At 42.7% G+C, this 17,095-nt stretch overlaps 1 protein-coding gene across 4 annotated transcripts in view; it reads left to right on the forward strand.

The window, feature by feature from the left end:
* The window catches only part of LOC122493316 (SEC23 interacting protein), a 44,533-nt gene extending 27,948 nt beyond the window's left edge, over window positions 1-16,585 (forward strand). For 2 of the 4 annotated variants that reach the window (XM_043597708.1, XM_043597711.1), the window contains exons 14-19: window positions 4,112-4,267; window positions 4,692-4,794; window positions 6,267-6,452; window positions 7,121-7,283; window positions 7,762-7,863; window positions 15,460-16,585. In XM_043597708.1, the coding sequence (XP_043453643.1) occupies window positions 4,112-4,267; window positions 4,692-4,794; window positions 6,267-6,452; window positions 7,121-7,283; window positions 7,762-7,843 (690 nt within the window). In that variant the 3' untranslated portion in view covers window positions 7,844-7,863; window positions 15,460-16,585. Of the gene's footprint in view, window positions 1-4,111; window positions 4,268-4,691; window positions 4,795-6,266; window positions 6,453-7,120; window positions 7,284-7,761; window positions 7,864-15,441 lie in introns of all 4 variants that reach the window. The other 2 variants (XM_043597710.1, XM_043597709.1) reach the window with 2 other exon arrangements.
* Window positions 16,586-17,095: the final 510 nt, after the last annotated feature.

Below are 17,095 nucleotides of genomic sequence, written 5' to 3' on the forward strand. Positions count from 1 at the left end.
AGCACAGAGCCTGACATGGGGCTCGAACCCATAAGCTGTGAGAGCATGACCTGAGCCGAAGTTGGATGCTTAACCGACTGAGCCACCCAGGTGCCCTATGTTTATTCATTTACTTTGAGAGAGACAGTTCACATGGGGAAGGGGCAGAGAGAGAGAAGGAGACGGAGAACCTCAAGCAGGCTCCGCACTATTAGCGTGGAGCCCAACGTGGGGCTTGAACTCAAGAAACTGTGAGATCATGACCTGAGCCAAAGTTGGACACTTAACTGACTGAACCACCCAGGAACCCTTTATTATTATTATTATTTTTTTTTTTTTTTAATTTTTTTTTCAACGTTTTTTATTTATTTTGGGACAGAGAGAGACACAGCATGAACGGGGGAGGGGCAGAGAGAGAGGGAGACACAGAATCGGAAACAGGCTCCAGGCTCTGAGCCATCAGCCCAGAGCCTGACGCGGGGCTCGAACTCACAGACCGCGAGATCGTGACCTGGCTGAAGTTGGACGCTTAACCGACCATGCCACCCAGGCGCCCCAATTTTTTAAGTTTATTTATTTAGAGAGCGAGAATGCGGGAGGGTCAGAGAGAATGAGAGAGAGAATCCTAAGCAGGCTTTGCACTGTCCGTGTGGAGTCTGATGTGGGGCTCGAACCCATGAGCCATGATATGACCTGAGGAAATCGAGAGTCGGATGCTTAACCTACTGAGCCACCCATGCGCCTCTAAAATGTCTTTCTTTTTTTAAATTTTTTTTTTTCAACGTTTATTTATTTTTGGGACAGAGAGAGACAGAGCATGAACGGGGGAGGGGCAGAGAGAGAGGGAGGCACAGAATCGGAAACAGGCTCCAGGCTCCGAGCCATCAGCCCAGAGCCTGACGCGGGGCTCGAACTCCCGGACCGCGAGATCGTGACCTGGCTGAAGTCGGACGCTTAACCGACTGCGCCACCCAGGCGCCCCTAAAATGTCTTTCTTTTTAAACTTGAGCAAACTTGAGCATACTTTAGCAAATGAAGGGCAGGTATTTCCTCATTTAACTGTGAAGGCTCAGAGCACAGAAGATTTGTAGAACCAGGGACTCCCTGTGACCAGGACGCTCTCACTGCATGCCCTTCTCTGGTAGTTGGCCTTCTCCATGAACCTGGGCTCATGGGTGTCATTGACTGTATGTTCCTTTCCTTATAGCTTTATGACCACAGAGGAAAAGGAATCTCCCCTGGTTGGTCCAGTTAGGAAAATTTACTTGACCTAGTTTGGGTCATAAGTCCATTTTGGCCAATTCATATTGCCTGGGGAATGGGCCACAAGTTGATTCACCCAGCCCAAGTCACATGCCACCTCTGTGGGGGGTGGGCCAATGTGGGCAAGTAGGGTCTGTTACCCAAAGGCCTATGGGGCAGTGTGGACAATAGCCTGTGTGGAGGCTTGTTGCCGGAAAGCCAAGAAACTGCTTAAGCAAGAGAAAAGAAATAACATCATATTCTCCTTAGCCAGAACTAACCAGTGTGAAGTGTTTGAACAAGCCCTTCTAGACTTTTATTTAAGCATATATTTATGTATATATGCTTTAATAAAAATGGGAAAATACTACATAGTGTTTTACCAAAACATTCTACTGCTATTTTCAAACACTATATTATGAATATATTCCCATGTTTAAATATTTCTGTCATTTTTAATGACTGCCTTGTATTACTGTTTGGAAAGATAATGATTTATTTTGTCACTTACTTGTTACCGGATGTATTAGCTTGCTCGGGCCGGGCCGCTGTAACAAAGTATCTATCGCACGGTGGGTGGCTTTAAACAACGGAAACTGATTGTCTCAGTTCTAGAGGCTGGAAGTCTAGCGGGGTGTCAGCAGGACACGCTCCCTTTGAAACCTACGGGGAAGAACCCTTCCTGCCTCATCCAGCTTCTGGCGGCCCTCCAGGGGCTCCTGAGCTTATAGATGTAGCTCTCCAGGCGTCTTTTCACATGGCTCCTCCTGTGTCTGCATCCTTTATGTGTCTGTCTCTTTGTCCAGATTTCCCCTTTTTATAGTAACACCAATCATGTTGGATTAGGGCCCACCTGAATACCTTATTATAACTTGATTACTGCTGTAAAGACCCTATTTCCAAATAAGGTCTGAGGAAGTGCCATGTATCTTGTGGGGGACACAGTTCACCCATAACATCGGACATGTAGGCAGTTTCTGGTGTTCTACCTTTTTAAGTAATCTGGTGATGAACACTTTTTTTTTTTTTAATATTTATTTTTGAGAGAGGAAGAGTGAGCCTGGGAGAGACAGAGAGAGAGGGAGACAGAGGATCCGAAGCGGGCTCCATGCTGATGGCAGCGAGCCCCATGCAGGGCTCGAACTCACCAACCTTGAGATCATAACCTGAGTCGAAGTCAGATGCTTAATCGACTGAGCCACCCAGTGATAAACACTTTTAAACCAATTTTCTGTGCACGTTCTTCGTTATTTCCTTTAGCTAAATAAGTACAAGTGGGATAGCTGGGCACAAGAACGTACACACAAAATTCTGGTAGTTCTGTCTACTTGCCCCTGAAAAGGCTGTGCCGGTTTGTACTCTGGCTAGCAGTTTATAGCATTGACCCCCGTCCGGTCTCCTCACTGACACTGGTGCTACCCTTTACACATGCGTCCTTTATGGATAGTCAGTGCTGTCACTTTGGTCTCTTTCTTCTGAAGAAATAACTGTTTCGTGAAAACAGAGGACTTTTACTTTCTTTCTAGTATTTCATTGATCTGATAACCTTGTGGGGACAATGGCGCCTCGCTGTGTTTCTGAGCACTAGACAAGTTAGCTGTTGGCTCGTAGGTCTGTTTGGCATGATTTCTTTGTAGAAGTGCTGGTTTTACCTACTTTCCTGCTGAGTTCTTTCTCCCTTCACAGATATCGAAGAGTTTCTGTATATTAAGGGTATTTGGTCTTTGTCATCTGTGTGGTAAAAACCTTTTCTGGTTGGTATTTTTCCTTTTAGCTTTGGATTTTCTTCTTTTTTTCTTGTCTGGAGCTGGGGGAAGTGGGTAACCTTGGGAGCACGTCCTGTGTGGCCCTCATCAGTAGCAGACACCATTGAATTTGCACATATAAGGACAAGCCAAGGCGTGTGCAGGCCACGCTTTGTTGGAAGGGGCAGCCTAGTGTAGTCGAGGGTGCATCGGAGTGGGAACGAGAAGTCCTCGCTCTGCCACCCCGGCCGAGTGCCCTCGGGTGAGTGGTGCCACCTGTCTGAGCTTAACCGTCTTCATCCGAGAAGTGACATCTTCATCCAAGGGGTCACATGATCATCTTGCCTACATCCCTTTCAGCGGGCCTCTGTCGTGCACGTGGGGATCGTTCTTCGTTCTCAGGGTACTCGGGTGACAAAGGCCCGTATCCTGCCACTGAGCCGCAAACAGAAGAGCTTTGTAAACTGTAGAGTGGCACCAATGTAGGTGCTTTTTCTTAATCTCGACAGTTCTCAGCGGGCTGCGACACTCCATGCAAGCTGTCCCAAAACAGCTCTTTGGGGGCACATCGTTTTCCTAATGGAAAGCAACTCGCTTGAACAAACGAAGATGGTCGCTGGAATAGAAGTAGCAGTTGGCGAACGCCAGGCCCTGTGCTTAGCCCTTCATGTGGATTAGGTTCTTGATTTTTTAACCCCATTATGAGTTTGGCATTGTTATGATCCCCATTGTATAGGTGAGGAAACAGGCTAAGGCAAGAGAGGTTAAGAAACTTGCCCAAGGTCACATAGTGAGGCGTGGAGCCAGGATTCAAACCCAGGCGGTTTGAAGCTAGAGTCTGCAGTTTTAAGGGTAATTTATAACCAAAGTAAATAGAATGCTTACTGTGTACTGTACATACTATGCTGTACAACAAGGAGAAATATAGACAGAAGATGGAGAAGCCTCTGAAGATTTTAAACAGAGAGTTTTTAGTCCCTTTTAAAATAGCTGTGACAGTGATTATAAGCCTCACAAGCCGCACCTAGAATGGCATCATCTATGTTGAGGTGATTTTAACTAAGTGCAGTTCCAGCTTGAACTTGTGAATTTTCTATTATATGCCATTGGAATGATGATCTTTCATTATTTTTGATTCTTCCTAGGTTTCTGTTGTTTACAACTCATTAGACTTTGAACCAGAGATTTTCTTTGCCTTGGGATCTCCAATTGGTATGTTTCTCACTGTTCGAGGAGTGGATAGGATAGATGAGAACTACAGGCTTCCCACCTGTAAAGGATTCTTCAATATTTATCATCCAGTGAGTGAATTGAATTACTTTTTATTTTGGAGAAGATGAAACACCCACATAAAAACACCTATCTGGATCATCCTAATAGCTTCTCAGATCCTTATTTCTTAGGAAGTAACTCTGATTTTGAGGTACATAGAGCTCAGCTCTCTGTCCTAATAGAGAACAGTCTGATGCTTTCCAATAAACTTCTCTACCAGAGAGCCTTTGTTCAAGGAAATATTTCTGTTGCTTTGCTTGCAAAGTAATTTTACCCACAAATGTGGAAGTCTCCTCATAATTACCAGTATAATTATACTGGTAATATACCAGAATAACCTGGGGGAAAAAATCAAAATCTCTGGTTTGCTGGTTATCCGTTTGGTCGCCCAACTGAGATACGTAACTCAAGATAAAACAGCTTTTCCTGAATTTCCAATTCTTCCCTTTACAGCTTGATCCAGTGGCGTATAGATTAGAGCCTATGATTGTTCCAGATTTGGACCTGAAAGCAGTTCTCATTCCCCATCACAAAGGCAGAAAAAGACTTCATTTAGGTAAAAAGCAAATACTGTAAAAACTTGTTTCCTTCTTGTCATTTTGGAATCTGTCAGTCCTAATGAATTAGGTGTTTCCTGTCATTTGTAATTGAATTATGAAAATTTTAACACTAAGTTCTTTCTTGATGGAATTAGTGTTATTGAAATGCCTGCTGTGTTTAGAACCCATTTATTAGAACATTCAGAGGAACTGTGAAGAAAGGTTTTGAATGCGTTGCTTCTCCTCGTTGACTTTTTCCTTGAAATGGCGTTCTAATGGTTGAGATACTTAGGAATGGGGGAAGTTGGTAATAAAATGATGAGACGCATAGATTTTGATAGAATTTGGTCATAATTTTTGGAGTTGGGAAGCCGAGTAACACGAACGAAGGACCAGCAATCAGGAAATAAACCCTATGCTAAGTTAAGTGAGCTGTCATGTCCTTGCTAACAGGATAAACTTTTCCCTTTAAAAATGTTCATTAAACATAGTGGATCAATAATAATTCCAAGTGGGGTTTAGGTTTCTCTAATGCCAGTTAAGGGTGTATATTACTCATAGGTTTAAAGGTCTGGGTGGAAAGGATGGGAGTGTGGCACAGAAGAGCGAGGAAAGTGATCATGCCTTTTTATTTGAAAGTGGGGGTTTCCTTTCCTTTTTTTTTTTTTGCTTACATCATGCTTTTAAAAAACATTTATCTCTTTTTTGTGGCACTTGGGTGGCTCTGGTGGGTAAGTGTCTGTCTGACTCTTGATTTTGGCTCAGGTCATGATCTTGAGGCTTGTGAGTTCGAGCCCCGCATCTACCTCTGTGCTGACAGCGTGGAGCCTGCTTGGGATTCTCTCTCTTTCTCTCTCTCTGCCCCTCCTCCACTTGCACTCACTTGCTCTCTCTCTCTCTCTCTCAAAATAAATAAACAGTAAAAAATAAATAAAAATGTATTTAACTCTTTTGGGCTTAAAATGAGAAATTTGATACTCAAATACCTTGAGTTCAAATAGGATTTATTAGACTGAAGTAGAAAAGGTTGAAGGGGCAGGAGTTTTTTCATTTTTAAAGAAGTTAAATTGTGGTTATGTCAGAATCTCAAATTCTCAAAACCATTTTACCATTACAGATTAGAAAGGCAGTCATCTTTTAAATCTTATGGGTCTATTTTTTTTCCTTCTAACTTATGGTAAAAAAAAAAAAGCACATGAATTTTTATGGTATTTGAACTCTTTTCTCTTCTTTTCTCTTTTGGAGAGAGGAAATGTATACATTTTGGCTGGATTAGCTTTAGTTGTTAAAAAGATGACAGAGTAAGACTCCTCAAGACATTTTTATATGTTGAAAGTTCTTGGCTGAGAAACTCCCGTGTGGTTGGCGTTTAAGGCCTTGAGGGGGTCTTAACCTGTCTGAGGACGGTGTTAACTTTTGTTTTAATTTTCGCGGTAGAGAATTTTACCCAGTGCCTAATTCACTTGATATGTCGTCTTAATCTCTTTAGAGTTGAAAGACAGTCTCTCTCGTATGGGATCTGATTTGAAGCAGGGCTTCATCAGCTCCCTGAAAAGCGCTTGGCAGACGTTGAACGAGTTTGCCCGCGCTCACACCTCTTCAGCTCAGCTTCAGGAAGAACTGGAAAAGGTGGCCAATCAGATCAAAGAAGAAGAAGAAAAACAAGTCGTTGAAGGTAAATTTAACCTTTGAGGCATTTTCTAGTACAAATGTCGTTTGTAAGCATAATACTTACGAATTGTTCAATGAGGTGTTTCCATTCTAGTCTCTTTTGTTAAAATGTTCTTCCTACAAAGGAAAATCTGTTCTGATAAACTGCTTCAGAATGCGTGTCGGCCTTTTCCTGGAGTTTCGCCTGATAGTTGCTGGACTTTTTTACTCTGCAATCTTAAGTTTTTGTCGAAACTCCTAAGGCCAGAATGGCATGTCAGAGTTGAGAGCTAAGCTCGTATTCAGGCATGTTAAAGGCCCGCTCGCTGTGAGAAGTTATCTTGCTGTTGTTGAACTGTGTCATTATGTTGTAGACTTTACCTGCATAGTCAGGTCATTGTGCCGTGATGTTTTTTGACTCTTTCAGATTCTAATTCTGTTTCCTTTCTTTCTGCAACTCTCTCACCCCTTTTCTTCAAAACTGCTGTCAGCTCGTTGGCTCTTTCTCCTCTCTGTCGGGTAACCAGCCCCTCTTCCTTCCCCCGGCTCTTTGGAGGAATGGGAAGGGAGCCTGGTAGCTCCCCAGGTCGCTACGTGTGGCAAGCGATATTCTCTTGAGCCCAGAAAGTCAGCTAAAGTCAAAGGATAATGATTAAGTGATTGACTTTGATATTGAAATGGTTTAAATTCTAGCAGAAAAGATTGTTGAAAGTCCAGATTTTTCCAAGGATGAGGACTACTTAGGAAAGGTGGGAATGCTAAACGGAGGCCGTCGAATTGACTACGTTCTTCAAGAAAAGCCAATAGAGAGTTTTAATGAATATCTTTTCGCTCTTCAGAGTCATTTATGCTATTGGTAAGTGTCTTCTTCTTTGATAACATTCCCGTGGCCTTTAGGTGCTAGCACATACAGTAGTTTTAGGGAGACTCTTTTGCGGGTTTATCACTTGGGATGGAATATTAATTTCGGCGGCCGTGTATTCAGAATCAGTATTTTCCCCCTTTAGTTTGTTGTCCACAAGATGGCAGTGTGTCATCTGACTTTGACCACAGGCCTTTGGTACTTGCACACTGTTTCTGTAGGGATACCTTTCACAGAATGAGAGCGGTGGGGACTTTGAAAAGCCACCCTTTCATATTGCGGCACAGCTGTTTTGTAGCTGATCGGTATCCATCCAGTTTTTACGGGCAGCTTTAAGGCTACACTGCTTTATTTTCATTTGCCTTTCTTAGGTAGGTTGACTAGAACCAAAGTTGCATTTTTCACCTTTATGCATAGAGGTTAATTTCTCCTCATGGTCTGTTAAGTAAAAATGTTCTTTTCTTTGTGATAGGGAATCTGAAGATACTGCCCTGCTGTTACTTAAAGAAATTTATCGAACAATGAACATTAGTCCAGAACAGCCCCAGCATTGATTGGACTTCAGTCTCACTCTGTGAGTTTATCTTTATTATGCGTATACATTGTGAGTGTTTCATTCTGAAGTCTTTTTTAGTTTTTGTTTTTTGTTTGTTTGTTTAATGTAATCTCTGTGCCTAGTGTGGGAATAGAACCCATGACCCCGCGATCAAGAGTCACATGTTCCACTTGGACTGAGCCAGCCGGGCACCTCTCTGAAGTCTTTTTTATGGAGTTGATGTTGACTATAATTTTCTCTTTTTTCTGTTTCTTCCTAGTAGTTTTTTTTTTTTCCTTTTTTTTTTTTTTTTAAATTCAGAATAGAGACCTTAAAGAGGGGAATTGGTTTGCAGTCTACATTTCTGATGTGTTAACAGTTTTCTAACTCCACATCAAATTTGAGTTCTTTTGTTTTCAATTTCTTTCAATGAGACATTCCCAAGAATATCAGTTAGGAGTTGTTTTGGTTGTAGGTAGCAGAACGCAGCTCACTGTACCTTAAATGAAGAGAGTTTTGTTTTTCTTGTCATTTGTTGGGTGAAGTCACTGGACATCCACACTGTTGGCATCTTTTCATCTGCACCTCGGCTCTTACTCCACAATTATAAGACGGGTCCCGTGGTTCCAGGCATCATGTGTACATTTGAGACATGAATACGGGGGAAAGGATTGTCCCGTTATATCTATTCCTTTTAATTAGGAAAGCAGATTCACTAATGAATTTGCTATTGACTAAGCCTGTACCACATGTCCCGTGTCTCCTCCAACCCCAAACTGCATGGAGGGTTATAAAAGCAATGCTTCATGTGCCCCAGTCCTTATAGAGGGAAGGGGTAGAGAAGGGGGTTAAACCTGTGAAGAACGAGCCAGCCTGCGTTCCTGACGGTTCTCCTGAGACCCCGACACCTCCTCTTCCTCACTAGATGATGCATCATTTACAAAAAAGTGGTGTGTTTTTTAAATAGCTCGAAATTTTGAAGCCCTTCAAAGCATGAAATACAAATGGTGAGCTCTAAACTGTTGAAGTCAAAAGTAGTTCCTGGCACTTTTTATCTTTCTAACAATAAATGTAAAGTTCAGCCTCCGCCTTATTCTGGAGCGGTAACCACTTTCAGGATTGCCCTCGAGGGATCGCCCTGTGCATATCCAGGCTGGTGTGTGTGCACGTGGAAACAAAGGGATCTCATTGAACGTATTGTGCTACTTGATGGTTTCCATCAACCTTCTCACTTGTGCAGCTTGTATTTTATGTTGGCTGGTATCTTTTTCATTCTCTTTAGTGGCCGCATAGTAACCTCTTGTGTGGCTGTACTCCGTGTTATTTAGCCAGTTTCCCATTAATGCACATTTAGATCATTCCCTAATATATATTAGGGAGTCTTAGTCAACAGAGTAGGTAAGAGGTTTAAAAAAGCCATTTTGCAATCAGGCTCTTGATATAGTCTTACCAGTTCTCACCATTTCTGATACTATAGTACTAAAATAAACTGGAGGTGATGTCAAAAGCTACCCCAGTTCAGATTTTCAGTTATAAAATGGTCTGTCCTTTGGTTGACAAATATTTATTCAGTACTTATTGTGTGCCAGGCACCGGTTTTCATGCTGTGGATAAATGGATAATAAGATAGCCTTCTCACCTTTAAAGAACTTCCCTTCTCCTGGGAGGAGAGCAGTAGTAAACCTGTGCTTTCCCCACAAGTGCGTTCCAGATATTGGTAGGTTTTGTGGAGAGAGAAAATAGGAAGATGTTGCAAGTGATGGGTAGCTACTGGGAAAGGCCTTGCTGGGCAATGATGACATTGGGTTTGAAATTTGAAAGATGAGAAGGAGGTGGACATCTGAGGATTTGGGGAGAAGAAACAGAAGGAAGGGCAGCTTCCTTCTAAGGTCATGAGATGGGAACAGACGTGTCACGTTTGAGGGACAGCAAGCAGATCGTTGTGGCTGGTGGTAATAAAAGAGGAGAGGAGTCCAGAGAGGTGGGCGGGCCTGGTTATGAGGTCGCTGGTAAGGCCTTTGCATTTTACTCTGAGTATAATGGAAACATGGAAGGCTTTAATGGGCGGAGTGACATGACTTGGCTTAGGCTGTAGAAGGAATGCTCTCGGTGCTGGGTGGAGGGCAGACTGCCGGGCAAGAATGGTGGAAGGGGGAGTTGTGAAGAGGCTAGTGGTGACTGACGAGGGCTCTAGTGATAGGGATGTGACAGATGGCTGAGGGCAGATCTGTTGTGGAGGAAGGGAAGTCCAGGACTTCCAGAGGAATTCATCGTAAGCGGGGAAGGAATGAAGTTGAGGATGACTCTTAGGATTTTGAGGTGAGCAGCTGGGTGGATGGTGTGCCTTTCCTGGGAAGGCTTATGGACAGAGCAGGCTCTTTGGTGGGGGTGGGGGTGGGGAGTGGGGACGAGGAATCCGTAGTTCTGTTGCGTTAAGTCAGTAGTTGATGATGTTGTGAAGCTGATGGCCTGAAGCCCAGGAGAAAGTTTGAGCTTAAGGTAATAACCTTGAAATCATTCATCAGCATATACTTGGCCGTTTGAAGCCAGAAACTGGATGGGATCACCTTGGAGTGAGTAGGTGGAGAAGAGAAGAGGTCTGGTGGAGAAGGAGGAGCCATAGAAGTGAAAGAAAATTTGGGGGCTTACGATCTCAGAGAAGCTGAGAGAAGATTGCTTCAAGAGAGAGTGGTCAGTGGTGTCCAGGGCTGCTGACACAGAGGTCAAGAAGGAGGAGGGCCAAGACTCGGCCGTGTGCTTGAGGCTCGAGGAAGGCGTAGAACTTCACTGGTAACCTTGTTAACACCATGGCAGAGGTAGAGTGGGTTGAGGAGAAGTGAGGGATCAGATAGGAAAGAGTTCTGCTGTGAAGGAATAGAAATAAGATGGGGGGACATTTTATGATGTTAAGGTATGTTTGCTACTGAGAACGACCCAGTGCTGGGGGGAGACAATGATAAGACAGGAGCAAAAGGGGATAATTGTGGAGGAAATACTTGCAAAGGCAGTGCAGGAAGGGGGCCTAGGTCAAGTGAAGCGTTTAGCCTTAGGAAAAGAACAGGGATGCATCTTTCCCGGTGCCAGATGCAGGAGAGGAGTGTGGACACTGATGCAGATAGGTGGTGACATTGGTGGTGCCTTCAGGGATCTTCTTTCGTCTGGGGGAGGACGGACAGTAAATAAACAATTGAAGTGTGCCAGATGGTAAAAAGTAGAGCAGCAGGGTCAGGGGGAGAGGGAGTGCGTTTGGGATGGGACTCGTTGCTATTCTGTATCAGATGGTGAGGGACAGTCTCACTGATACAATGTCTTTGGAGCAAGTGAGCAAGGCGGGTATCTGGGGAAAGCTCATTTCAGGCAGAGAGAAGTATATATATCACAACGTAAGAGCTGCCTCATTCTTTGTAATGATTGTGTGCTATTCCATTGACTGCTACACTATGTGTTTTTTTTTTTTTAATCAAAAAAATTTTTTTAGTGTTTATTTTTGAGAGAGAGAGAGAGAGAGAGAGAGAGGCAGAGCATGAACAGGGGAGGGGCAGAGAGAGAGGGAGACACAGAATCTGAAACAGGCTCCAGGCTCTGAGCTGTCAGCACAGAGCCCGATGCGGGGCTTGAACCCACGGACCGTGAGATCATGACCTGAGCCGAAGTCGGACGCTTAACCGACCGAGCCACCCAGGCGCCCCTGTGGTTTTTTTTTTTTAATTAAAAAATTTTTTTTAATGTTTATTTTTGAGAGAGAGAGAGAGACAGAGTGTGAGTGGGGGAGGGGCAAAGAGAGAGGGAGACAGGGGCGCCTGGGTGGCGCAGTTGGTTAAGCGTCCGACTTCAGCCAGGTCACGATCTCGCGGTCCGTGAGTTTGAGCCCCGCGTCGGGCTCTGGGCTGACGGCTCGGAGCCTGGAGCCTGTTTCCGATTCTGTGTCTCCCTCTCTCTCTGCCCCTCCCCTGTTCATGCTCTGTCTCTCTCTGTCCCAAAAATAAATAAAAAACGTTGGGAAAAAAAAAAAAAGAGAGAGAGGGAGACACAATCTGAAGCAGGCTCCAGGTTCTGAGCTGTCAGCGTAGAGCCTGACACAGGGCTTGAACTCACGAACTGTGAGATCACCACCTGAGCCAAAGTCAGATGCTTGACCAACTGAGCCACCCAGGCACCCCTACACTATAGTTTAAAAAATTTTTTTTTTTTCAACGTTTTTTATTTATTTTTGGGACAGAGAGAGACAGAGCATGAACGGGGGAGGGGCAGAGAGAGAGGGAGACACAGAATCGGAAACAGGCTCCAGGCTCTGAGCCATCAGCCCAGAGCCCGACGCGGGGCTCGAACCCACGGACTGCGAGATCGTGACCTGGCTGAAGTCGGACGCTTAACCGACTGCGCCACCCAGGCGCCCCTACACTATAGTTTTTTAAACCAGCTCCTTGTTAATAGGCATTTAGGTCCTTCTGATCTTTTACTAGTATAAAGAAGGCTTTACTGTTCATAGTATTTAAGAGTTGCATTGTATTCCATTTTATAGTTCTGTTATTTATTAAAATACTTAATTTATCTACTATTGTCGAGTGTTTAGATGTTTTCCAACTTTATTATAAATAATTCTGACATGTAGTTGCATATGCTTTTTGCACATATCTGGGATAAATTCCTACATGTAGCATCGTTGGATTTAAGAGTATTGCACATTTTAAAGGAATTTGGTGTGCTTGGGTGACTCATTGGAGCATCCGACTCTTAATTTCAGCTCGGGTCACGATCCCAGGATTGTGGGATCAAGCCCTTTGTTGGGCTCTGTGCTGAGTGTGGGGCCTGCTTTGGATTCTCTCCCTCTCCCTCCCTCTCTCTCTCAAATAAAAACAACCAAAATAAAAGGATTTTGATCTATACTACCTATTGCTAAATTGCATTTCAGAAAGGTTTCTTGGTTTTCATGTTTACCATCAGTATAAAAGTGCTGGTTTTCCTGTACCCTTGCCAACACTGGGTATTACTATTTTTAAAAATTTTGCCTATTTGATAGCATAAATTATTATAATTGTTTTAGTTTATATTTCCATTATTAGTGAAATGGAACATTTTTGGTATATTTAAGTGCCCATTTGTATTTTTTGTCAGTTGTCTAGTCTTAACCTATGTGTGTTTCTCTGGATATTTTTGTTTCTTAATGATTTATATTATAATATTTAAGGATAATAACGTTTTGTCACTGCAGAGTTTTTTTCCAGTTTGACATTGGCCTTTTATTTTTGCTTATGCTTTGGATTTTGGGGGTTTGGATGGGTAGAGAATATGTTTTAAAAATACATAAGCCAGTCTTTTGAGATTACTTACCATTTCAATAATTACATTTAATTTTTTGTTTTTATATAGTGTTTTAATTTAACTTTATAGGTTAGAAAGATATATTTTAGAAGAATAGAGGGATTTCACTTTTTTCTTAGTTGTTTTGCCCATGCCATATATTGAAATGCATCCTTTTGTCATTGATTTGATGTTTCCATGATAAGTTCTTGTTTGATATTTTTATTATATGCCCAGTATTGTTTTCTTTTTTTGATGAGAAAACAATTTGCTTTTAAAAAATTTATTTATTTAAGTTTATTCATTTACTTTGAGAGAGAGCGCAAGTGAGGAAGGGGCAGAGAGACAGGGAGAGAGAGAATCCCAAGCAGGCTCTGGCTTGCCAGCACAGAGCACGACATGGGGCTCGAACCCGTGAAACTGTGAGATCATGACCTGAGCTGAAACCAAGAGTCGGACACTTAACCGATTGAGCTACCCAGGCACCCCAAGAAATTGATTTAATTTTTTTTTTAAATTCAGTGTCGTTAACATACAGTGTTATATTAGTTTCAGGTGTACAATATAGTGACTCACCACTTCCATACATAGCTTAGTGCTCATCAGGATAATTGTACCCAGTCTTTGTTTTCGAGGTTTTTTGACATTTCTTCTATTGACTTACTCATCTGTCTACCATATTTTACTGATTGCAAGTCGTATATTTTCCACATTTTATCTTTATGTTTGGACTGCATCTTCTTTTTTTTTTTTATGTTTATTTATTTTTGAGAGGGACAGAAAGAGAGAGCACGAGCAGGGGAGGGGTAGGGGGAGAGGAAGACACAGGATCCAAAGCAGGCTCCAGGCTCTGAGCGGTCAGCACAGAGCCCGATGCGGGGCTCGAACTCACCAACCGTGAGATTATGACTTGAGCTGGAGTCAGCGCTCAACTGGCTGAGCCACCCAAGTGCCCCTGGACTGCATCTTCTAATCAGGTGTTGCCTGGATGGTAGTTGACTTCTTGCCAAAAGGGGTTGCGTTATTTTCTCCCAGTTACTGGGTGGGGCAGTACCAACCTGAGCCTGCTTAAGCTAATTTCTCTGCTTCAGGTTTTTGGACGATGCTGCTAGTATGAATTCAGACACAAAATTTGTGGGCTGGCAGGGCTGGGGGACCAGTTCACATACCAAGGCATATCTTTTCCCTTCTTCCCATCATCAAGGAAGAGGCATGCAGACTTCTTGGCTGTCCTTTGTAGAGGAAGGGTTATTCTTTTTACCCCTCATTGAGGCTGTGGCCATTCCGTGTCCCCACTTTTTGTGATGGTCTCTGTCTCCTTTTAGAGTCTGTATCCTGAACATCTTTTTTTCTTTGCCTAAGATGGGTGCCTGAAATGATGGTACATCTCACAATCGATGGTGTCTCACACTTCGTGAAATACGGTGTTTTAGTGACCGTGACGAAGATTTTGCTGTCTGGCGGTGCAAGTTCTGAGTATACGACGGTCTTGGCTGTTGTCGCAAATGACTTTTGAAATGACCCAAGTTCCCCTGACAGTGTCTTTCCACAAAAGAAAGCAAAAGCTGGCATGAAAAACTAAGAACCTTTCTCATTTCATACAGAATTTTTCACTGCTCATTGTTTTACTTCTCCTTATGCTTGGTTGTAAAATTTGGGCCAGAACTTTGGTTCCTGAGACTGTTGTAATAGTATACGATAATTGAGAATGCGAACAGGCCTTCTCTACTTGGTTCGTGTAAGCTTAGGTCAGTTTTATTGAATAATTTTATGTTTTTCTCCTTTAGTCCTTTTTACAAGTATTCTTTAAGGGGCTCCTGGATGGCTCAGTTGGCTGAGTGTCCGGCTCTTGATTTTGGCTCAGGTCATGCTCTCCCGGTTCGTGAGTTTGAGCCCCGCATTGGGCTCTCGCTGACAGTGTGGAGCCTGCTTGGGATTCTCTCTCCCTCCGTCTCTCTCTCTCTCTCTCTCTCTCTCTCTGCTCCTCCCCTGCTCATGAACGCTCTCTCAAATTAAAAAAGTAAAAATAGAATAAGAATTGTTCTTTAAAAAGCCTCTCATGAATCTGACAGAAACTTTCTCTCTTATTTTCCATACGTGTTTTGTTCTGGAGAGCTACCATGCTGGCGACTCTCAGTGAACGCTCCTCGCCTCACGTCCACCCCCGTGGAAGGCCCGAGGCCTTGTGCTCACGGGCTGTGTTCTTCGGAGGCACTTGACAGTGTTTCTTTTACTTCAGGAAGGAATAACAGTGCATTAGTGTGTTATTACTGTAACTTTGTGAAGTTCACCAGGTATTTTCTTTTTCTTCTAAAGGCTTTCTTGTCTTTCCAGAAAGTCGGGCAAGAAATTGCATTGCCGAGAAAACCCTCAGAAGACATTCCCAGTTTGCTCCCGTGATGGATGACAGAAAAGTGGTTCATCAGCGTTTGCTCACAATTTCTCACATGTAGGAAGTCGTTTCAAAGAAAACGTACAGAACAAAAAGACAATGGAGAAAATCAGTACCACATGTGGACAGTATAGATAAGAAAACGTAATTTGAAAAATGATGCAATTAAAAATTCCTCAGATCAGTTTAGTTGTACAGCTGTCAGAGTAATGCGTGATATCAATGAAGAAATATTTGTAGCATGCAGATGGTTATTTCTGTTTCTTAAAAACCTATTGTCAATGGGCCATTAAACTTGCATTTTTTTAAATTAATGTAGTTATGTTCTTTTATTCAAGTATGGACTTCTTGAGAAACTATAGTAATACGACTTTCCAAAAATTTATATTCTACTTTCAATGTGACTTGTAGTTTCGAGCTGCTTTAATGAGGGGTCGTTGGTGTCTAAGGGGAAGTAACCAAGAGCACTTATATTCCGAGTTGAATCTGAGGTTTTATGAAGCCTTTCAGGCTCTCGCTGAGAGCGTACTTGTGGAAAGAAGTGAGATGCTCCAGAGGTCCTGTGAAGTGTCCTCCGGGCACATCCGCGTCCGCTCGCAGGGGTGTGGGGAGCAAATGAGAGCTTTTCCGTTTTGTCATCTGAGGAGCTGTGCAGTCGCCTCATTGCTAAACTTTCAGTTAATATGAGAACCAAAGTAGACTTTTTAGGTTTTGGGGTGGGTTTTTTTTGTTCGTTTTTTTGCTTTGTATTAATTTCACGTATACCAAAGTATTTCAGAGTATGAAATGTATTGCTTCTAGACTGTAGATCTACTTCCTGGAAAGACTGTTCTGTAATATTTCGCTTTGTTTTACTATGACTTTAAAATCAAATTATCTTAAATATTTTCCTAATACTACATGGGAATGCCGATTTTTCTTCTTTTGTTATGCGATAGAAACGTTTTACACTGTTTACATAGTTCTCATGGAACATAGAATTTTTTGAAAGCAACATATGATACACATTTTTTTGTGTATATATTCTAACTAGTGTGAATAAAACAGTAATGGCATTTTTAAAAAGCAGCATACGTCTGTATTTCTCGTCTTTCTTAAAAATGTTCCTGTGAATATTCCTGCATTCATTTACTTTTCATCGTGAGTACGTGCTGTATGTGGTTTGTTCCTAGCAATTACTCCTAATAATAGAATTAGGACAGAACAACTTTAGAGCTGAAGTGATCTCTGGCAACATGTGTTCATTCCAACCAACCTCATTCTCCGGCTGAGGACACAACGCTAAGTGCCTTTCTCTGACTGCAGACCGAGGCTGGAACACAGTTTCCCTGACTCCGTTTTGGCCTTCATTTCTCTACAGCTAGTACTATTGTTTTTCACTTAATAGCCACTTATTTTCCCCAAACTGACAACATAAAGGAAGGTGAGGGTTGTTTATGGATACTAAACAAAATCCAGTTTGAATTTTCTTTAAATTTTTTTTTTCAATGTTTATTTATTTTTGGGACAGAGAGAGACAGAGCATGAACGGGGGAGGGGCAGAGAGAGAGGGAGACACAGAATCGGAAACAGGCTCCA

The sequence above is a fragment of the Prionailurus bengalensis genome, chromosome D2 (genome assembly GCF_016509475.1).
Source record: "Prionailurus bengalensis isolate Pbe53 chromosome D2, Fcat_Pben_1.1_paternal_pri, whole genome shotgun sequence".
Lineage (NCBI taxonomy): Eukaryota > Metazoa > Chordata > Mammalia > Carnivora > Felidae > Prionailurus > Prionailurus bengalensis.